General features: G+C 44.7%; 1 protein-coding gene across 2 annotated transcripts in view; it reads left to right on the top strand.

The window, feature by feature from the left end:
* The window catches only part of CHM (CHM Rab escort protein), an 810,608-nt gene that overhangs the window by 617,437 nt on the left and 169,586 nt on the right, over positions 1-23,585 (top strand). For both annotated transcript variants that reach the window (XM_069212659.1, XM_069212657.1), the window contains exon 12: positions 19,139-19,235. In XM_069212659.1, coding sequence (XP_069068760.1) covers positions 19,139-19,235 — 97 coding nt within the window. The remainder of the gene's footprint in view (positions 1-19,138; positions 19,236-23,585) is intronic.

Genomic DNA, 23,585 nt, shown 5'->3' with positions numbered 1-23,585 from the left:
GTCCAATAGGGTAGCAGTCCAGCAGAGTGGTAATCCTGCCTTCCTGGCAGAGTATCCCCAGGTCCAGAAGTGGACTGAAGTGCTGGTGTCAGAGGTCCAATACTTATACCCAGTTGTGCCTTTGAAGAGGGGGAGACTTCAAAGAAAGGTATTTGAAGTGCACAGAGGTCCGCCATTCTGCCCTGGCTCCAGACTCACTACAAGGGTGTATGCACCCCTTTGTGTGGGGACAGGACACAGCCTATTCAGGTGTATGTGTGAGGCTGCACCCTGCTCCTCCGTCCCATCCTGCCCAGGGTGGCCCATCTGGAGGTAGATGGCCCATCAAATCACACCTAAGCTCCCTTTGTGAGTGGCTGTTTAGAGGGAATGCACAAAGCCCGTCTGCCACCCACCCCAGACGTGTATGCAGAGACAGGCAGCAGGTACCAATAGCTAACGTAAGAAAATTCCAACTTTTTAAAAGTAGCATTTTCAGAACTGCAATTTAAAATCCAACTTCACCATAAGTTGTGATTTTAAAGTGTTAGTCAAAAGGCACCAAACTCAAGAACTTATCTCTTCCATACTGTGAATTACAGTTACAAAATGTAATAAGGTGATCTTAATGTTATTTTATGGGAGAGATAGGCCTTGCTGTAGTGAAAAACAACTTTGGGAGTTTTACATTCCAGGACACATAACACTTAGACCGTACATGTCCTGCCTTTTAAATACATTGCACGCTGCGTTGTCCAGGGCCTACATTAGGGGTGATTTATATGTATAAATAAAGGTTTGGGGCTGGCAAAAGGCTTATTTTGCCAGGTTGATATGGCAGTGTAGCAAGCCTCAGACATGGTTAAAGTGCTACTTAAGTGGGTGGCATAATCAGACCTGCAGGCTGACAAGTAGCAGTTAATTTGCAGGCCCTGAGAACTGGTAGAACACTTTACTTGGGACTTATAAGTACATTTAATATGCAAATTGAGGTTAAACCAGAGTTACCATGTCTTAGGGGAGACAGCACAAGCACTTTAGCACTGATTAGTAGAGGTAGAGTGCACAGAGTCCTAAAACCAGACAAAAACGAGGTTAGAAAAGTGGAGGAGGTAGGCAAACTGTTGGGGGGAAGACTGCCCTAAGGTTGTCAGGTCTAACAAAGTCCAAATGAGTAGAATTGAAGCAGACAAAGATCGATAAAGGCTTTGGAGGATCCTAATAAAGTTGGGGCTAAACTTCAGTACAGTCAAAACTTCCCAGAAATATACCCAGTAGAGTTTATGGAAAGCCTTGATGGCATTGATCCTCCCTACCGCTAAAGGATCCAAGTGAGTGGATGCAATTTCTTTTGAGCCTAATAAGAGTTGAGTAAGCTTGTGTATCTGCCTTTTTGGGACAAGGCCTTTCTGGTAAGGATAAATAAGTTGCAGCTCCAAGTCAGTGTTTGATGGTGAGATTGGTATGTGTGAATCTGCAATCTGACCTCTTTCCACGTATCGGGGATCTGGGCATTCCCAGAGTAGATTGAATTAAACAAATCTCCTCATACAGGCATAATTGACTCATGTAATAGCTTATGAAGCTCTGCTGGGATAGCATCTGGACCAGCCGCTTTTCCATTCCTGGCCTTTTTAGATGTTCACTCATGTCTTCTTCCATGATCTGGGCTGCTAGGGCTTGTTTCCTTTCGCCTGTTAGTGCAGGGAGGCCCCTACCCCTCAACCAGTCCCTTGAAATATTTAGGTTTGTTTTTTCCATATAGAGATTCATGAAGAAACTAATTAGGTGACATGGTCCCCTGGTTATTTACTATGAAATCTTTAATGTTATTCGTTGATCTATCAGATTTTGCCTTCCATGGCAGCAGAGCAACACCCCTCTCCCGTATTCAAAGGTTCTTGAGCAATTGGCCTGCCACTTTTCATGGCATTTAAATTCTACCCCGGTTTTATATCTCACCTGTAACTTCTCAATTCTCTTTAGGACATGATCCCTGTTGACCTTTGAGTTGCACGTTTGTAAGGTGATCTCAAGGGCGCCAATTTCGCGCTCAATAGAGCTTAGCTCTTCCTTATCTCTCTTGTTCTTAATAGACGCTTGTTTACATATGAATTTCATGTAAGCATCCCTAACAATAGCTAAGGGGGCTGACTAAATGTTGTTACTGAAAAGATCTTGACTCTCCTTGTCCAAAGCCTTACCTATTCCAGCATCTTAGAGGTGGGTCCAATTTATGGTCCACCTAGGATTTCTTTCTGAGATGGAAACTCTAACACCATAATATTGGCAGAGTGATCAGAAATATGCCCCAGCATATGCCTGACCTCACTTGCCTTCCCAGGTATGCTGCTGTCTACTAAGAAGTCTCTCCTCTGCTGGCCCAACAGGTAACACAAAACATCAGTAAGACCTAGATCTTGCAACATATTTTTTAAGCTCCCCTCATCTTGGGTGTATTGACACAGTCTCTTTTGGTAGATATGTCTAAGTTAATATCCATCAAGGTATAGAAATCTCCCCCAATGATTATCGGAAGGGAAGATTACGATAGTTTCCATTCGAAAGTCGAGGTGTATGATGGATCATCCGAGTTAGGGCCGCAGAAGCCAGCACAGGCAAAAGTGTGATATTTCATTCTCGCTTTAACCCACCTTCCAGAGGAGTCTGTCTTGAGATCCAACAATTCCACCTCTACACCTCTCCTTAAAATAATAGCAGCCCCCTTGGAGTACTCTGCCAGGTCTGAAAGGCACACTGATCAATCCACTTTTGATTTGAAAATAAGACCCTACTCTAAATTGCTGTCGGGTGAGTCTCTTTCAAGATTGAGATGGGGCTCCCCTATCCTCTAAATACTGAAATACGCATATCTGCCTCCCCTTAGACCAAAGACTGTTCACATTCCAAGTTAAAAACTTGATTACCTTACCCATCCCCTTTTAGCCCTAGATCTTGCCAAGGGGAACTATTAGGAATGTTGGAGTAGGCTTGGCTGCATGTAGATTAAAAGAGTGACCATGAGGACTGTTTTTATTTATTTATTATTCGCCCAAATGCTCCCTACGTAGTGCCCCATCCACTGCCCACCTCTGGGAAACCTTACCAGTGTTAGCTGGCATTACACAAATGCCTTAGAAGTCTCAATCGGGGAAATATCATCTGATTACAAGTGTTCGTCCTCTCCCCGTTTTAGTTGTAGGCCATGATACTAAAGGCTAATTCTCATTGTTAAGTCTTTTTAATGGACTTAATTAAGGCGTCAACATACTCCAGTTTTTGGTTGTACATCTGATTATTCCACATTATGTGGAGCATAGCCAGGAATCTTATTTGTGCTTTGGCTCCCAATTTATGGAGATCATCCATTTTCCTGCCCAATTCCCACTGGTGCTGTTCGGTGGCCTTACAGATATCTGACTTTATGGTGAAAGTGATCCCATTACTAAAATAGGCGTTATTTATTTTAGCGCCAAGCTTAAGATAAGCTCCTTTACTACATACGACAATAAATTTATAAAGATCTTCGTAGGCTTTTGGCTGTTCCTCCTGAAGGGATCTCTATGGGCTCTCTGTATCGCAGTCTTGAGATTCACATCAGGGCAGTCATTAAGGACAGTTCCTTTAAGTAGTGAAATTATGAAGATCTTTGTATCCCCTTTCGGTTCAGCTTCTGGAATGGTCAAAATCCTCCGATTATTTCTCCTAGAGTGGTTCTCCGGTTTTTCCATATTGTTTCTTTGAGTTTTTTTCTGCCTTGCCAGCTGTTTGGTATCCACAGAGTTTTTCTGGATATCTGGATGATTGCACCTTCCATTGCTCTGGTTCGCTCAGTAACCTCATCCAACTTTTTACCTAGGGCTTGGCAGGAAGCTTGAATTCCTATTTGATTGGCTTCTGAAACTTCAAACCGCTTTTGCATTTCAGATATAAGGCCCAGCAAGATCGATACCAACAACCTGTCTGTTTGCCCAAGCTCAGCTGGTTCCCCAGCCATGATACTGGTATTTTTGGTTCAAGCATTACATCAGATTTTGTCTACCTTGAGGGCAAGACTCACTCCCACTCTTGCTCTCGTCCTCCTGAAGGGATGTGAGGATCTCAAATCCTTTGCCTGTGTTATCTGAGAAGAGGTTTGATTGGTGACTGCCAAGGAGCGATCAACCTTCATAGTTATCAATATACCACCCCCATCAGTATCCCACACTTGACCATCTGTTAGTGAGGCCGACAAGAGTCCTGAACCATAGCATGTAGTGTGCAGCCGCTACCACACCCAGCTACATTCAATGAGCCAGTAACAGACGTCTTAAGCAGTGACAACAGGCTCAGAGGAGGGAAATGCAATAGAGTGGTTTTGAGGATGTTGAGGATGGGGAGAACAGATGTTGGGGGTTAAAAAACTGTCAGGTGACCGTGGCAAACAAAACTCTAAACGTGATCTTAGTGGGTAGAAGCTGTCACACAACCTGTAGGTTACAAAGAACCGAAAGAAAATATAAAAGGCCTGATGTTTTTGAGCTCCTACAACTGAGAAATAGGGAGTGGGGCAAGCTGAACTGACTAGGAAATGACTGTGTTTAAGGTCAGAGAAAAAATGTAAAACACAAAACATCTCAGCTCCAACAACAGGGAGTGTGGTTGTTTTGTTGTTTCACGCCATCACAGATGTGGTTTTGCCTCATCTAGGGCCGTTATTAAATTTGATGTTACATGAACATTATGTTTAGCGCTAACATTTTTGTGTCAATACTATGTCGTTTTGCACCATAAAAACGATTGTATATGAATTCCCATACAAGGCAGAAATATATCTGTGTTCAGATAGCGAATGGGGGAAGAACCTTGGAAGGTGTTTTTTCCATTTTTCGTGGAGGAAAAAACAAGAGAGTTAAGTTGTGCAGATTAATCTTGGATCACATTTTCGCAGGCACAACGTTGTTACTGTATATTTCTTTGTACTTATCTAAACAGGTGATTACTCCAGAGAGTCTTTCACAGTCTGTTACTCAGCAGTACCGTAGAGACAAACCTTCGTACTACGTTAGTACATTATCCACCTTTCCAAAAACACCTTTGTGAAGGAGGCACCATGTCCTTGGATACTTCAATACCTGCCTTTTCTGTTTTTATACAGTTACGACCAATTGTAAACACCCAGAGATTTTTTTGCAAGGCACAACATAAACTATAACAAACTGGTCACCGTAAATTCTCTTTTCAACGCAGCACACACATTACAGGCTAACCAACACCTTCTTAAACTCGGTAATTGAATCATTACTACTATTTTATTGTACAATCTATTTTTGCACTATCCAGCCATAAATCATCAACGTGCACATCATTTACTTTTCAATAAAGCCCTTTTTATTACCGTGGAGGGTATGAATGGAAGTCACCAAGTCTCATCAGTATATATTTTGATTATGTTTGATTTACCCAGGTAGTGTATAAGTGCATTAGTTACAGTGCTTGCCAACATTTGTCTTCAAGCAATTCTCACATCAGAAAGAACGATGGCTCCAGCCCATGATTCTATCATTAGGGCCTCGGTGCCTAGGACACGTGAAGGAGTTTGGTTCCACTCAGATGGCAATACTGATTATGAGCCTGTCAGTTAGGCGATGTGATCAGGGGCTAGATGTATTTGTATACTTATGCTAAAGAATTATTTGAAAGGGAGATTTTTCATCTTGAAACCCATTTACCGCTAATGATGTAAAAATATGGAGGAGGATTTATGGCATTTAGATTGCTGCTGTAGACGTGGAATAATCCGTGGGTTAGTCGCCGCCCTCGCAATGTTATACATACAGCAAATGTCACTAGATTTTAACGGTGAATATACTTCCTTCTGAAGAAGCTAATATTCGCCAAGAATGCAGATATCAGGTCGCCAGCACTGCTTTTCAACAGAAACTCTTAAGAACAAATAGAAAAATGTTTAAGTCGAACTTTTAGGTCTAGCACCGACAGGTTCAGCCAGTCAGATACTTTCCGGCCACTCACGACGACCACCACTAAGAATCTTTTGTACCCAGAATATGTCAGCCGTAGTTTTGGCACATTTTATCATGCAGCCAATTTCTGCAGAAATGCCGTCATATTCTACATTTAAAAGTTGTTTGTTGATATAATTTTCTGCACCAAGGTGCCCCCCGTTCTTAACTGATTACTCTTTAATTTTTAATTACCGCCAACATCCACAACACATTGATAATTTATTTTACACTAGCTACTTCATATATTTTTCACTTGATTAATGCCCGTTGATAATGCAGTACCTACACGTCCTGTTTTTGTAATTTGGTGTAAATCTCTTTAGTAATTTTCTAGTTATTATATGAAAACCATACTTGTACATGTAGGGGCTTGGATCCTTCTCAGATCCTCCGCAGATTTGGAGAAAAAGCAAGGCCCTGATTGGCTGGCCACAACCTGACAGAAAAGTTGCGGCTGCCATTTTGTTTCTCGCAATGCCCTGGGAGGGGAAGTGGGGGGAACAGGGTAAAAACATAAAAGGGGTCAGGATACAGGTAAAAACAATTGCCCATGAGGGGTGCTTCAATTTTCAAAACTCATACGCTTATTAAGCAAAAATCATTCCCCATGCAATTTCCCATAGAGATTTTGAGCACGGCTACAGCCTGAACCGCTGACTAGAATTACGCCAAATATGGCAGAGAGCTAGATCTTGGGCCAAAAATAACTAATTTTGTGATTTGGTGTAAAACCGTTTGGGGGTTATTAAAGGAAAAAGAAACATAGATGTCTAGGGATGAGGATCCTTTATGGATCCTCCCACAGGGGATCCACAGATCCCAGGGAAAAGCAAAGCTCTGGTTGGCTAGCCTCAATCTGACAGAAAAGTTGTGCCGCCATTTTCTTGGTTACTTGGCACGCAGGAGGGCAAAACATTGTGTAAAAACATGGTATTCTAACCCCATAGAACACATGCAGGGGTGTTCGAGGGACACCTAATGTGCAAAATTTGCCCAGTTGTGTTTTTTTTTTTTTTTGCCCGGATCCGCATATCCACCCAGGGGCTCAGCGCGATCCCCCCCCAATTGTAAATCTACAATGGATCCGCAGATCCAAAAACCAAAAGAAAAAAAAAATGCACCCATGACAAAGACTGTGCGCAGAGTGGGCTTGGGTTTATTGGAGGGGTGGTTGGCAGCAGTGGTGGTTGTATTAACATACGGTACTTATATATTACTTTATGTTAAAAAAACATAGAAATTCACTGAAAAAAACAAAGGTTACAGGGACGTCATTGTAAAGTTCACGTTTTATGCTCATAAAACCATAGGAATGTATCAGTTGTAGTTCTACTTATCCTAAGAAACTGTAACTTGTGCCGTAGAATAACGTAAGGCTATGAGTTGAAGATTCTTAACATAAGTTAGCTATAACTATAACTGCTGAATTTCTATGGTTTTGTGTCCGTAAAACGTGAACCTAAACCTAACTACATCGTCTCTGTAACTTTGTTTTTTTCAGCATAGATAGATAGCTATTTCTTACTGAGGTAGCCTCCTCAGTTGTTAAACAGTCTGGTGACACCTCCATAAGTCTGTGATAGGCCAGCTTTAATTGCCTTTTGACTGCAGAAAACTAGAGCAGTACAATTATAATCCTAAACCACATTGCAGCAACTAGTGTAGAACTGTGCCATACAATAAAAAAACTAGCTCAAAACCCTGCTGAAACTCAGGGATGAATAAAGGGAAACAAACCTGTCAGATCACCTGTGCTTTAGATGCAGTGAGTAAACAATGTAGCTTTAAGAGAGCCAGCAGCTTCCATTACCCAGAACTCACTGTACTGGCAGCTTGAGTCATAGGCTCATTTATTTTTTGTGACTCATGTTTACTGGATCTCCGAACACTTCAGAGGTTCTTAAGCTAATTTCTTCTGAGGATTTTCCTTCAGAAGTTAATCCTTTTAAACTTCATTTGATGTTTTTTGAAGATAAGAGAATTCTTCTTGTTTTCTATTTTAGGGATTTTTCTTTCTCTTTAATATGGCTTCACTATTTGTGAAGTGTCCCAAATGTGGGGGAAAAAAACTTCTTGAGATCCCCATGATTTATGTTTGGTCTACCTTCCACCATCTCACAATGTAAAAGACTGCCCTCGTCAGAAAATGTACAACAAAAAGCTTTGAAGGACAGTGAAGGTATTCACTTGAGAAGAAAACTGGAAAATCTCAGAGTAGAAGAAGAAAAGAAGCAGAGACAAAAATAAATGGCCTCCCCTTCCTCCCAAGTCTACTCCTGTGAAAAGGACAGCCACAGAGGTAGATCCAGGGGGAACTCAAAGACAACGTCTTAGATATCATCTTCCAAGATTGGAGATACCCAGAAATAGACTTGATTTGCCACCACACAAAACACAAAATGCCGAGATCACGGACCCAGAGTGTGGGTTACCCAGTCAAAGGGCAATGCTCTTTTGATGCATTCACCCAAGTCAACCAAGACCTCATCACCAGCAGACTGGACTACGGGAACACCCTCTGCACAGGAATAACCTACTAGCTCACACGAAGACTTCAGACCGTCCAGAACGCAGCAGCCAGACTTGTCTTCAGCCTCCCATGCTAAGCCCACATTACACTTCACATTAAAGACCTCCACTGCCTCCCGATACACAAGCATGCACACTTCATACACTTCACCACACCAAGAAAACACTCCACAACACAAGTCCCTGCCTACCTGACCAGCTGCATTAATTTACAGCAACCTTCCAGAAATCTCCACTCTACAGAGCGTGTTTAGCATACACAAAAGCAGATCGTGGAGTCGCACCTTCTCATGCCTGGCTCTAAAAGCCTTGAACAACGTTCCTCAACATATCAGAGCCTCCTCCCTTCTTGAACTCTGGAAGAAGCTGAAGACATGGCTCTTTGATTAGGCCTTCCAGGATGGGCCTCACACACCTACCAAAAGTGCCTGGGTATCCTCTCCGATGATTAGAGCTCTTTAAAATACAGATAAAATAGCATAACATGAACTGGTAAAACAAATTAATTTCTGTATGCTTTTTCTCCAATATCACCATTCCGTCAGTGATCATCAAACTTAAACATGTGTATTTGACCATGACCCTGATAGCTCTTTAGTGTCCAACACATGGGTGGTTTCCAGAGCTACTTCACCTATTGCTGAAAACCCACGGGAGACTACCATGCAACCACAATCTTCTGTTCAGGATGGGAGGCAATATCTTCCATTCAAACGTGCAGTCCTTGAATTTGGGAGCATTGCTTGTGGGTCATACAGTATGGACATTTAAATTTACCAACGGATTGTATGAAGATACTCTAAGAATTAAAAAAAACATCCATTAGGAGCTCTTATGCTTTCAAATGGAAGACATTTGTACTTAGGTGTCATGCTAAAATTCTTGATCCATTTCCATGTCAAGAAAATGTTATTCTTCCATATTTATTGGACTTGCCAAACTTGAGGCAGCATTTTTTTGGTGTTCAGTATAAATTAATTTGGTTGCTATTACAGCAGGCCCAAAACAAAGGCAAGCAACTCTATTAAATGCATTTAAATAACCCACTCTGATTTATTGACTTTTCTGCATGCCTTACATGCAGTTAATTTTCTCTCCTTGCTTTGACAGACGTGAAATGGCAGGAGTGGAAATATGCTTGATATTCTATTCTTCGTTCATGACTATCAGTGATAATCCAGCAGTGCAGAAGGAAATATTACTTTCTTGTAATCCTAGTTCTGCATTCTAGGTAATCTCAGTGAAGTCATGAACCATTAAAAACCCTCCTTTTTCCACGTCTCCCAGTGATTTGCATGGAAAGTTTTGGGGTGATGCATCAAACAGGGGCTGAAAAAAGGGGGGGCTCCCAAAATTTAAAAAAAACATGCATTTTACATGAACTTATTTAGGCAGCACTACCGCAAAAACTCCTGAATGGAATTACACCAAATTTGGCAGGAAGCTGGATCTTGTTTTGCAGGATGTGCTTTTGTAGTTAGTTGGTGTAAATCTGTTCAGTTGTTTTGGAGATATCAAGCTGCAAATATATGTGTATACCTGGATGGTTTGGTGTCAGGGCTTCCCACCAGAGTTCTTCAAACCCAATTTTAGAAAATATGGCATTCTGACTGGCCCAGGGAATATGTTTTCACTTGGGCCCCTATGCTCCCATTAGAGCAAGTACTCTAATTAACTGCCTGCAACATGAGAAAAATGTTGTTGACAGCCATCACAGGAATCGGGGACTATATAATATAAAATAATATAAGGGGGCTTGACCCTATGGGGGTGGAGGGTGAGAAGACAGAGGGATTCCAGGTCCAAAATATAAAAATATTAGCAGTTTTTACCGCAATCCTGCAGGTCTCTAGCGGGATTGCGGCAAAAACAAAACAATGTCTGGCACAATTTTTTTTAAAAATATATGGGGGGGAGGCATGAGTAGGGCCCAGAGGAAGGGAAGAAATCATGCGTTTGATTCCATCTGGCAGCAGCATTTTTAAATCTCCCGCCAAATGGGAGCAAACACGTCTGCTCCCAGCCAGTGGGAGATATAAAGATGCTCCTGCCGGCTGAGAGCAGACTTGTGTTCCGTTTCCCTGCCTGCACTGATACAGATAGGGAAACAGAAAACATATTGCCCACACCAGGAGGGAACAAGCATCAATAGCTGTTCCCTCTGGGCAGGAGCAATGCGAACCCCCACACAATGCTGGGAGCCGGCTGGGGCCGTTGGCTCCCTGAGGTTCCACCCGCAGCCTCCAATGTGTGCTTTGTGGGTGCACTGGGTGGGCACCGGGGCACTCACCTCTCGCCTCAGTCAGTAGTGTCCCTGGGGCTGAGAAGACTCGTGGAGTGGGACAATGCAGCCTCCTCTCCGTTTGTGTTAAATTAATCTGTGGGCAAAAGTGCCCCAGAGGCCTGTTAAGGTTTGGGAAGGAGGGCTATGCCGCCCTCTCCCCTTTTGTTATTGCTTTAGCCCCTGGGGATGTGGTCCCCAGGACTTAATAAGGCTTGGAGAGGGGGCTGAACAACACCTCTTCTTAGATTTTTTGTACCAGAGGGATGGGGTCCCCGGGCTTTTTTAGTACTTTAGAAAGTTGGAGTCCATCCGTTAAAGAATCACGGAGAGGCATTTCTTGAGGTCGGGATCTCACTATCGGGAGGACATTTTAAGCCCAGAAACCATGGGTGTTGTCCACTTGTGCCAGTGCCTGGGAGCCAAACTTACTAATTAACTCCCCCGAGAGCTGGACATAGGTATTAAGCAGAATAAATGATAAAGTCAATATCAGGGGGGCCTCACTGTCTATTGGACTTTGTTTGGAGCAACAGTGAGGTATGGGCAAACATATCCATATTAGCATCAGATTCCTGCGGGGCACATGCAAGGGGACACATATACATAATGAATAATAATGGAGAGATAGTAGCACCTTGCGGAACTCCTCAACACAGAGACCTGTATTCAGAGATACACTGCAGTCTGCCATTTAAAAAACTTAATCCTCTTGAGAACAGTGCTACCGATAGAACTGTTCTTCAGGCCTTGGAAGGAGCTATGAAAGAAGGTGTAAAAGGCGGCAGAAAGGTTAATAAAATTACATCACCAACATCGATCAGTTGTTGAAGTGACCAGTTCCTGGGCCTAAACCCAGCTTTTGAGTAATGAATTCATCCATTCATCGTCACATAACTCTCAAGTTGAGAAGTCACATTTTCTCAACTCTGAGATAAGGCAGAAATAATATTTGGTCTATAGCTATTAAGATCATCTACACCAAGTTTAATTTGTATGTAGTGAGCACAATAGATCTTTTGAGTTCATCTTTGTCACGGCCTGAAGAATAGGTCGTATTAACGATCTGAATAACCTTAGTTGAGATGGCACTTTTACATTACTTAAAAGGCTTCTCAGGCATATGTTCAAGTGTGTGTCAAGTGTGAGGCTGAAGTTTTGCTGTTGGAGATTAAGGGCTTGCAATCTTCAGAAGGCAATAAGTTTGAAAACAAGCTAATATCAATATTGAATTCTTGATGTACAGAAGTAAGATATCGGAATCATTAGGGAAGGGTTAGTGAATTTACTTCACTGCATTAGAGACCTAGCCAAACTATCTGCTCTATACTGAGAAGAGATTATTTCACAGTTCTGAGGTTCAGGTTTAGCCAGTCAGTCAAGAATTTTATAAAGTTCTTGTGGCTTCTTAACTCCAAATCACATTTTCTGAGAACTTCAGCATCTGCCTGATGTACAACTAATGTTAATTATCAGAATTTGGTGCAGAGCAGGAGAGTGAAAGGCAGGAAAGTAAAAAAAAACAAGCAAGAGAAAGTTAGGATAACATTGGCAAAGGAAGACAGCAGGTACCTGCAAGAGTGGCCTACAGAGACAAGAAATGTAAGGAAAGGCATGAGGTATTCTGTTGCTCTGACAATTGGCTCATAAGGATCATCCCCATTTGCTTGACTGATACTGGTGGTTACTGACTCTGATTGTGCCCTGGGCTCTGCTAACCAGGCGCAGGGCCTGTGCAGTCTTTAAAAGATGTATGGTAATTAGGCATACTTACAATCGACTGACAACCTACCTGTAAGTCCCGAGTTTCTGGTAGGGCCTGTAGGTTTAGAGATCTCAGTGAAGGTAAGGCACTTAAGGGTGCACTGCTGTGATGTCAGCTGTCATTTTAAAGCCAGCCATGCCTTGCAGGCTGGTTTTAAACTAAAACTATGTCCACTTTCAACTTTAGAATTAAAAGTACTTCCAAAGTCTAAAACTAGTTTTTATTTACCAATAAGACACCCCCAAGGTCTGCCTTAGGTGACCCACGGGTCGGGTGCCTTGTAATTAAACACAGGGACATTGTAAAATATGTTTTTTATGCCCTGGTGAGGGAAAAACCACCCATTTCCTTTTCCCCATTGTGGCACTGCTAGCTCAATAGGCTTGTGTGGGAAGGCTTTATTAAACTTTAATAAAGTCTGACGTTTGACAGGAGTGAACTAAAACAGTCATTCAAACTGTCAAAATAATCCAACAACCTGCCTAGGTTAGATTTATTATAACTATTGTAGGAAAGTAATTTTAGGTTTATACATTTATATTGTTTTAAATCAGAATACCGTACAACAATATCCCACCTAGAACCATAGGCCAATGGGGGAAACAAAATTCAAGACAATCAGATTACAGGGAGAAGATGGGGAGGGTGGGTGAGGTGGGGAAGAGGGCTAGAAAGAGGAATATCGAGGCTCGACAGGGCCTAGAAAATGTCTTGTACAGGACTAAAGCGTATAGGAGAGAGGGTGTAGAATAGTCAGTCTTACATATCAAAAAGTAGTGACAGTAAGCTGACTGATCCCCGGAAGCTTGCTGAGGAGGCAGACCTCTGGCCTTATCATCAGAGTGTCCAAAAAGGTATCTGGGGGACACCCACAAAGGTCGTCAGGGTTCAAACCAGAAGAAAGAGGGGGGAGAAAAACTTACAAATAAGGAGTTCTCAAAAGGCCCCCAAAATAATTTCCAAGGGGATAGTGTACCCAGTCCCAACCTGATTCTGCAAAGAAACCATGGTTCTTTGACCGTAAGAACGGGAGGTTTGTACCCCAATATATAGAGTGCACTAGGTGTGGTCACTCTAAGGGCGACTCCAAGTGTCCCAAGAGGGCACTGCCCCCCACTGGAGGGCAGAAACCTGGGTTGGCTAGTGTAGCACTCGAGGAGGAGGTGGTCCCAGCTAGCTTTGGAGAACAGATAGTTGTGACCGTAACGTCCATGGGAGATGAGGAAATGATGCCAAAAGCCCACATGCCTGCTAATACTTCCAAGTATAGGCAGTGGGTCACCATTAGTGGGCAAAGGGTGGAAGCTCTGCATGACACAGGAGCCAGTATAACCATTGTCAGGGGTCAGCTGGTGTCAGCAGAGAAGATCATCCCCAATACATTCCACCAGGTCATAGTTGCTGACAATAATGAGAGCCACCTACTGGTAGCTCTGGTTCCCTTTGAGTGGGGTGGAGGGGTGGTCTCTGGTACTCTGAAAGTAGCTGTGAGTCCTGCCAGGCCTGTAGAGTGTCTGTTAGGCAAGGACCTTGAGCGTACTACCTGTAAGGAGGTAGCGCTGAGGTCCCACCTGTAGATGTTAGGTTTGCCTGAGTGGGACTGCATGACCACAAGGTCCATGGCTGCCTGGGAAGGGAGTCAAGAGCATCTGGAGCCTGAAACAATGGCCCGGACAGCTGCCAAGGAGAAGGGCAAGGGACGCGGGAAACGGGTCCCAGAAGTTACCACGGTGGTAGATGGGGTCCCTGAGGAGGAAGCCCCTGAGCCAACTGGGGAGGACATTGCTGCCCTGAGTAACCTACTTGAGCTTGCTGGCTGGCAAGTTGAGTGTGTGCCAACCAGGGAGGAATACTGCAAGGTGCAGAAGGAATGCCCCACTCTTTAGGGTCTGAGGCAACAGGCCTCAGTCCAAGCAGCAGGTGAAGCCTCTGGCGATCACCATATATATTGGGAGAATTATCTCCTTTACAGTGAGCCTAAGGTGATGGAGGCTGGGGCAGCACGTGTGCTGGTGGTCCCCCAGTGCTACTGGGCCTTCCTACTGTGTCTGGATGACAACATCCCCCTGGCGGGACATTTAGGGCAAGACAAGACCTTCATCAGGCTTGTCACTCACTTTTATTGGCACAGAACGCGGGTGGCCTCAGATGCATACTCTAGGTCCTGCCCAACCTGCCAGGCTAGTGGGAAGACAGGGAAAAGGCTCAAGACCCCCTGGCCCCACTCCCCGTCATTGGCACCCCCTTTAAAAGGGTGGGCATCAACGTCATTGGTCCCTTGGACCCCAAGACTGCCTTAGGCAACAGGTTTATCCTGGTTTTGGTGCACCATGCCACCCGCTCCCCAGAGGCAATCCGTCTGAGGACAGTGACTGCACCAGTGGTAACCAGAGCTCTGATGGGGATATTTACCCGTGTGGGATTCCCAAAGGAGGTTCTGTCTGACAGAGACACAAACTTCATGTCTGCATACATGAAGTCTGTGTGGGATGCGTGTGGGGTGACCTACCGTTTCACCACCATTTACCATCCTCAATCCAATGGTCTTGTGGAGAGATTCAACAAGACTCTGAAAGGCATAATCACAGGCCTCCCTGAGGCCATGAGGCGTAAGTGGGATGTCCTCTTGCCATGCCTTCTCTTTGCTTATCGAGAGGTGCCCCAGAAAGGTGTGGAGTTCAGCCCCTTTGCACTTCTTTATGGGTACCCTGTCAGGGGAACCCTAAGCATAGTAAAAGAGGGGTGGGAAAATGCTCAGAGGAAACCCCCCTTCCCCCCCCCCCCCCCTCCAAGCTGTGGTCAGTTACATGCTAGCCCTCCACAACCAGATGCAGAGTTTCTGGAGGAAGGCTAAGAGTAACCTCGAGGCCAGTCAAGAGGTTATGAATCAATGGAATTACTAAAAGGCCACTCTGGTAGAGTTTAAACCTGGCGACAAAGTTTGGGTGATGGAGCCAGTAGAGTCTAGGATCCTTTAGCTGGACTGCCCACTTTGAAATCATGGAATGTACGGGGAGGCCACTTACTTAGTGGACCTCAAGTCACCTAGAAACCCCCTAAAGGTGCTCCATCAGAACCGATGGAAGTCTAATTTTGAGTGGTCTGAGGTCAGCATGCTTCTGGTGACAGATGAGGGTATAGAGGAGGAGAGTGAACCTCTCCCCGACCTCCTCTCTGCCAAGGAAGGTGATGGGTCAGTAGAGGGCGTCAATCTCTCTGACTCCCTGACCCTGAATCAGAGAGGGGGCTGCTACCAGTTACTGAAACAGTACTCCTCCCTATTTTCCCTCACCTCTGGACTCACACACTTGTGTGTCCATGACATTGACACGGGAGACAGTCCCCCTGTAAAGAACAAAACGTACAGGTTGTCAGACAGGGTGAAGGCCAGCATCAAGGAGGAAGTTGCCAAGATGCTGGCTCTTGGGGTGATTGAGAAGCCCAGCAATCCCTAGGCCAGCCCTGTGGTGCCGATTCCCAAGGCTGCTGCTCCTGGTGCCAAGCCAGAATTTAGGTTCTGCATGGAGTACCGGGGTCTCAACTCTGTCACGAAGACAGACGCTCACCCCATCCCCCGAGGTGATGAACTTGTAGACAGGTAGGCGCTGCCAAATTCCTCAGTACTTTTGATCACACATCAGGGTACTGGCAGATCGCCTTGACTGAGGGGGCTAAAGAAAGATCTGCATTTTCCACGCCTAAGGGACATTACCAGTTCAGAGTGATGACCATTGGGTGGACAAATGCCCCCGCTACCTTCCAACGGTTGGTTAAGTGGGTCCCAGCTGGAAAGGATGCGTTCTGCGCAGCCTACTTAGACGACATAGGTGTCTAAAGTTACAGCTGGGGGAGAACACCTGTTCCACCTCAAGGAGGTCCTTCAGGCTCTGCAACAGGCAGGCCTGACAGTCAAGGTCACTAAGAGCCAGATTGGGCAGGGTTCTTTGGTGTACTTGGGACATCTAGTAGGTGGTGGCACGGTGCAGCCTCTCCAGGCCAAGATTGAGACAATCAAGGCCTGGCAGCCACCTAGAACTCAAACTGAGGTGAGGGCCTTCCTGGGTCTTACCGGGTACTACCGCATATTTGTTAAAGGCTATGGCACCATAATGGCCACCTTAACAGAACTCACATGTAAGAAACAGCCTAGGTTGGTGAATTGGACAGAGGCTTGTCAGAAAGCCTTTAACTCGCTAAAGGAAGCCATGTGCACGGCACCTGTGCTCAGGGCCCCTGACTACTCCCAGGAGTTCATCGTGCAGACAGGCGCTTCCAAGCATGGTATAGGGGCAGTTCCAGCACAGCTAAATGAGGAGGGCCTAGACCAGTCAGTAATCTTTATTAGCAGAAGGCTATTACCACGGGAAAAGTGGTGGAGTGCCATAGAAAGAGAAGCATTTTCTGTGGTCTGGGCACTAAAGAAGCTGAGACCCTACCTGTTTGGGACTCACTTCCAGGTTCAGACAGACCACATGCCCCTCAGATGGCTCTTGCAGATGAGGGGTGAAAATCCTAGACTCTTTAGGTAGTCCATTTCCCTACAGGGGATGGACTTTAGGGTGGAGCTTTACCTGGGGACTGACCACACCAATGCTGATTGTCTCTCCAGATACTTCTGCCTTTACGATGAGAGCTCCCAAGGGGTTGGGTAGCTCTACCCACTTTCAGCAGGGCGGGGACACATGTTACACCTGACAGCCTAGGGGTGGTCATCCCCCAACGTTTTGCCTGCCTCCCTCAACTTTTCTGACACTGTTTTTGCTGGTTTTCTGACTCTGAGCACATTACCACTGCTAATCAGTGCTAAAGTGCATATGCTCTCTCCCTAAAACATGGTAATACTGGTTCATACCCAATTGTCATATTTGATTTACTTGTAAGTCCCTGGTAAAGTGCACTGCATGTGCACAGGGCCTGTAGATTGAATGCTACTAGTGGGCCTGCAGCACTGGTTGTGCCACCCACATAAGTAGCCCCTTTACCATTTCTCAGGTCTGCCATTGCAAGGTCTGTGTGTGCAGTTTCACTGCCACTTTGACTTTGCATTTAAAAGTACTTGCCAAGCCCTAAACTCCCCTTTTTCTACATACGTATAAGTCACCCCTAAGGTAGGCCCTAAGTAACCCATAGGACAGGGCACTATGTAGTTAAAATGCAGGACATGTACATGTGTGGTTTAAATGTCCTGGTAGTGGAAATCTCCTAAATTGGTTTTCCACTACTGTGAGGCCTGCTCCTTTCATAGGATAACATTAGAGCTACCCTCATATACTGTTTGAGTGGTAAATTCTGATCAGACCAGGTCATATATTTTATGGCCAGAATGGTAATACAAAATCCTGCTTATTGGTGAGATTGGATTTTATATTACTATTTTAGAAATGCCACTTTTAGAAAGTGAGCATTTCTCTGCACTTAAAATCTATCTGTACCTTACAGCCTGTCTCCAATCCACGTACGGGCTGGGATGGTTGACAGCTCCCTTGTGCATTTCACCCAGACAACCACAAACACAAAATACTCAGTCACACCTGCGCTCATCTGCATACTGAATGGGTCTTCCTGGGCTGGAAGGTTGGAGGGCCTGACACTTATATTTCAAAGACTAGTGGCCTGCCCTCACACAAAGGACTGCCAAACCCCCTACTGGGACCCTGGCAGACAGACCCGTACTGAAGGGGAACCTTGTGCACTTCAGAACCACTCTTTGAAGTCTCCCCCACTTCAAAGGCATTTTTGGGTATATAAGCTGGGTCCCTGACCCCACCAAATCAGACACTTCTGGACCTGACCCTGCAACCTGTCAAGAGGAACTGCCTGGCTGCCCAAAGGACTCATCTGGACTGCTTTGCTGAGAAGGACTGCTGCCCTGCTGTTGCCCCGCTGCCCTCTGACTTTGCTGGGAAGATTTTTCCTTATTGAATCTTTATCATTTTGACCTTAATTTAACCAGATAAATATGTTTTTCTAAACCTGTGTGGTGTGTTTTTGTGGTGTTTTCACTATGTTCCTCTATGGTTTATTGGACAAATACTTTACATATTGCCTTCTAAGTTAAGCCTGACTGCTCAGTGCCAAGCTACCAGAGGGTGGGCACAGGATAATTTGGATTGCGTGTGACTTACCTGACAAGGATTGTTGTTCCTATGCCAACTAGAGACCCCATTTTTAACAATATTTTTCATAGCAACGTTTTTTTAATAAAATGGTGACTTATAAGGGTATGCAGGCTTTGTACCACTTTTATGCTGACTGACCTTTGGCCACCTTTACTGCCACTCCTAATAAAACAGCACTGCAGTTGGAGATGGCAAGATGCCTGTGAGCAAGGTGGTGACAGGAGTAGGGAAATTTAGGGTAACCCTGTAAAAAAAGTAATAAAAAAGAAACAAAACAGCAGTCATTGTGGGGCAAATGCCAGTGTCAAGAGTGTGTCGTATTTGCCATGGGGTGAATTGTCTGCAAATCGTTTATAAGCAAACTCGTTTTTGGATAGTTGGGGGTAAGGTAGAGTATGTTCATCATTGTCTTCCCCTAAATTCTTTGTTTAGTATTATAATTTTAATACTTTTTCTGTAGATATCTGTATTAAGAATGCCATCGGAGGATCCCACTCAGCCTACAGTTTCTGTCGTAGAGTTGTGTTCATCATCAATGACTTGCATGGGGGGCACTTGTAAGTATCAAGAGGTTTTCACATTTCTTCAGAAAATAAAACAAATATCACCACTTTTCACTGAAGAAAGAGATGTCTTTTTCCTCTACGTCCTTTGGGGCCATACTCATTTTTGCCTCATTATTGCACTTCAGGCTCCAAGGGTTTTCACCGCACTATTGTATGTCCCGGCTCCAAGTGTTTGTGCCTCATTATTGTATGTAAACGTTTCAAGGATTGTTGCCTCAATATTGTACGTTCAGGCTGCAAGTGTTGTTGCCTCATTATAATACCTCCCGGGCCCAAGGGTTTGCACCACACTATTTTATGTCCAGACTCTAATGATTTTTGCCTTGTTGTTTCCGATTTTTCAGTAGCATTCTGAGACTGTAATAGGAATGTATTTGTTGTAGGGATGACAGCATGGTGGGATGTAGTTGTTCAAAATGTGCCAGTGTACCTTTGCATACAATACATAGTTGGGATTTCAGCTGTTCACAAAACATTATTATTCAGCCAAATTGGGACAGAAAAGTCCTCTGCTTAGTAATGGACATGTACCCCTGCACTGAGTGCCCAACTGTACTGTTACCTGAATCCCTAATGCTGCTTTGTGTTGCCAAGCCAAACACGGAACATGCATGTTTGCCATGATATAGCCCTGTCTCAGAAATTGCAGTCTTGTTGGACTGGGAGAGGCACCCGAAGGGCTACCATCATTATGGTGCAAGACTGCTACATTCACCAAGAGTTGTGCCGCAGTGCTTTGGTTTGCAGCATACCGCGTAGTGATCGTTGGGAGTGAACAGGTCCCTTTTAACCTGTTTCACTGCAGCGAGGCCTACAGACTTAATTACCTTTTTAAATGTTCTACTCTGTGTGCTTAACTCATCCTTTGGCTTACATCAGTTAGATGTAGACTGCTGCACAGCACAGGAGAGCGGATTCTACTCTGCATGTATGTGTGCCTGGGACAGGTACAGTACATGGATAGAGCAGTGCTGTACAGTACATGTATGGTGGGTGGAAGTACTGGGTGTATTTATACCTGCAAGGGATATATTACTTGAGAGATGTAGTGCATGTATAGTGGAAGCATGTGCTGTGTGTAAGTGTACTTGTGAGAAGTAAAAATACATGAAGACTGAAATGTTGTGCAGCACATGCATGGTGAGCATGTGTTTGCAAATGGCACACCAGGGCACAACACAGAAAAGCCACAGTACTGGGCAGTTCACACCAAATAAATGTGCGGGCTCAACCTATGTGTGCCTGGGGGGGTGTTATATATGGAGGTGACAGTGCTGGATATTATGTGTGCTGTGTATGTATACTTTAGTGCAAGTGTGCCTGCAATGGTCATTACATGGAAGACCCTGGGTTCCGTTTTAGGAAGCCCAGGCTTGCCTGGTGAAGACATGAGTTATGAGGAGTATAGTAATCCCTCCAGATAGATTTGTGTTTTGCTTCATTCCTATGAGCTTGGTGGGACACAGTGTAGGCAGGGAGAGGGAAACTCCCACCCTGTACACTTAAAAAGGGAGCTCTTCGATTTAGTGATAGATCACAAAAGAAGGGCCGGGGCACATCTCAGGAAGGAGATGGGGTTAATAGGGGAATCGTAAAGAGCAGGGCTGGGAGCCTGGAATTCGCATTTTGATGCACAAATCACTGTGGCTGACATCCAAGTGTGAATTCTAGTCACTCCCATGGCCTGTGTTGTAGGACTTGTACCTTCTGACTCTGTGACAGATAGCGTTTCAAGAGGAAGAAGAGAGAAAAAAGTGTACTCTTCAAAAGACGCATAACCCTAACATAAAACTTCAAAGTCCCATAATCTAAACCACATTTCTTGTCTTTAAATGGACTATAAGCAGGAGAGGGTGAGACCCCAACATTTGTCATCCACCAAACTGCCAGACGGGCTGTGTGAGGAGGGGGTACTCTACACGACTTCTGCCTGAGACCAGGAATGTGTCGCGTAGGCTCTCATTATCCTAATGAGACTACTGGATTTTCGGGCGGCGAGATTGTTTACAGTGTAGGGGACTAAGTCTTACCCACGGCGAAGGACCCTTGTCACCCCAAATCCGGGTTGAGCTCCGGCTAACTAGCAGTGCCTTATCTCTCCCAAAAGGAAGAGACAATTGGGCAGCCGAGCGCATGACATCTTAGTGCTTCCCAGGAAAGTCGTGGTCACTCAGGTCCCAACCAGTTCTCTCATACACAGTGTGGTCTCATATATAAATGACAAAGGCAGTTTGAGTTTTAAAGATTGGTTTAATAAAACCACTGCATTTTAGATAACAAGGCGTGAGCCGCAATAACCAGAACCATACAACACAGTAGGATTGAAATAGTAACGAGGAGAGTGAAACATAAGAATAATGCTATCATAGTGCAACTAGATTACGTTCTCTCTCTAAGTTATACTTTGAGCACAGCATGTTAAGCTCTAAGCCTGCCTTTCAGGTTCCCCCGGGAGGACATCGACCCTCATACCTGAGCAAAGGCCTGTGATCTGGATCACCATCTGCAACAGGGCAGTCAGCGGCTAGTTGTGGGTTCCTGGTCGGAATCTCCCTTTTACATGTACTGGGACTAGAAAGTGTTTTTATACTATTGATGTGAACTAACACCCCAATGTTCCTGCGTAAGAATGTGTACTGTCTACGAACCATAAAGACTAAACTTCTACCACTTCTATCGGCAATGTACCAGACTGTATCCTTGCCTGAAGCACAGAGTGAGCAAGAATGTATTGTTTGCGAACACAGCGCTGAAGTAAGCTAAACAGTGTGATAGAAGGAAATAAAACAAGACCGTAAAACTGGTTATTGTAAAATAAGTGCCAGACTAAATAAAATGCATCTAGGGCAAAGTGCACAGAGGCCTAATAGGTTAAGCTAACGCGCATGAAGCTATAATAAAATGGCTACACTACAAATGGAGGCCAAGGCCTGCTAGTCTCCCTGATGGTTAAGGGGACATCACCCACAAAAATCAAGAGCACCTGCTCTGGAGCATAGAACACCAGCACCTGCCTGCTTGTCAAGACCAGTGTGCCCTGTAAGGAAGAGTAGAGCATTGGAGGTATTGAGGTCCCGTGGGGAGCCCAGCCGAGTGAACTCCTGGTGCTTGGTGTGAGGAGATGGCTGCTGCACAGATCTGGTCATTGCCAATGTGCAGATTCTTGTCAGCGACCTCAGTATGCCAGAAGGGGTTGCCGTGAAAATAGCCATAAGCAGAGTGCCGTTTGGGACAAGTGAAGCTGTCAATGTGGCGACCTTGAATGCCATGATGGGCTGCTGTGAAATTTATTGCTGGATCGTAAGTTCCGAAGCCTGTGCAGAGCCTAGTGGTGACCCCGTATACCATGAGGGAACACTGTGGTATGGACTACTGTTTTGGAGGGCAAATGCTTTGTCTGGTGGAGTTGCAGCTAGGAGGGACTGCCAGTACATAAGTAGTTGAGAGGATTGGACCATCCCCAAGATATCGGAGCCATGACCCATAGATCACCATGAATAATGAGAATTGAGTCAGAACTGCCCCTGTGAAACTTAGGAAGACGTTGTGTGTGCATTGCTGCATCACCAGAACCCCAGCTGGGAGCACAGAAAAACAATTGCCCCCTTGTGGGGAGTGCAAGTCTTACGTGCAGAAGGAGCAGCTCAAATCGCTTCTCTAGCTGGATGCGTATGCTCAGGAGAGAGCCTTGTTGAGCAGATTCCCTGCACCGGATCGGAGCAGTGTGCATGCCTGCAATAGGGGCACTCACTGGGACATTGCAAGCCTCCTCGTTGTTGAAGCAGAAAAGACTGGTTATGGGCCTTTGATGCCCCAGGGGAACTCGCTGCTGAGCATGCTGCAGCACCAAGATAATTTTGCCTATTTTGCAGAGTCAGTGGACACTTGAAAACTATAATGGTGGTGCACCACTTGTTAGAAGTTATCAGTTCACATATAAAGAAAGTCCAATTCTCTTGTAATAAGGATACATTAAATCTTCTCTTTATTTTCTTCCATTCACTTATTTCCTTCCATATTGTTCTTGGTGAAACATAATGTACATAGTAGCAACAGCCAACGCGTTTCGCCCTTTAACATAGGGCTTTTTCAGGACTATTCAGTTTCTGGTTGGTTATGGTTTAAACATTTCTTCACATACATATTTCAAGTGGATCCAAATATTCAAGAAGGATTCATAATGCCGGGTAGAGACTAACCATGGCCCTCATTATGATTAGCGAACCATTCAAAGCAGGAGAAGTCCAGCAGCACTTCGCCGGCGTGGTTTCAAATTTGATCTGAATCCTTCTTGAATATTTGGACTGTTCCCATGAGGAACAGGGTCAAGACTGATTTGCA

The sequence above is a fragment of the Pleurodeles waltl genome, chromosome 2_1 (genome assembly GCF_031143425.1).
Source record: "Pleurodeles waltl isolate 20211129_DDA chromosome 2_1, aPleWal1.hap1.20221129, whole genome shotgun sequence".
NCBI lineage: Eukaryota > Metazoa > Chordata > Amphibia > Caudata > Salamandridae > Pleurodeles > Pleurodeles waltl.
Note: the sequence above shows the minus strand (reverse complement) of the source record. Positions and strands in the feature narration are given on the sequence as shown.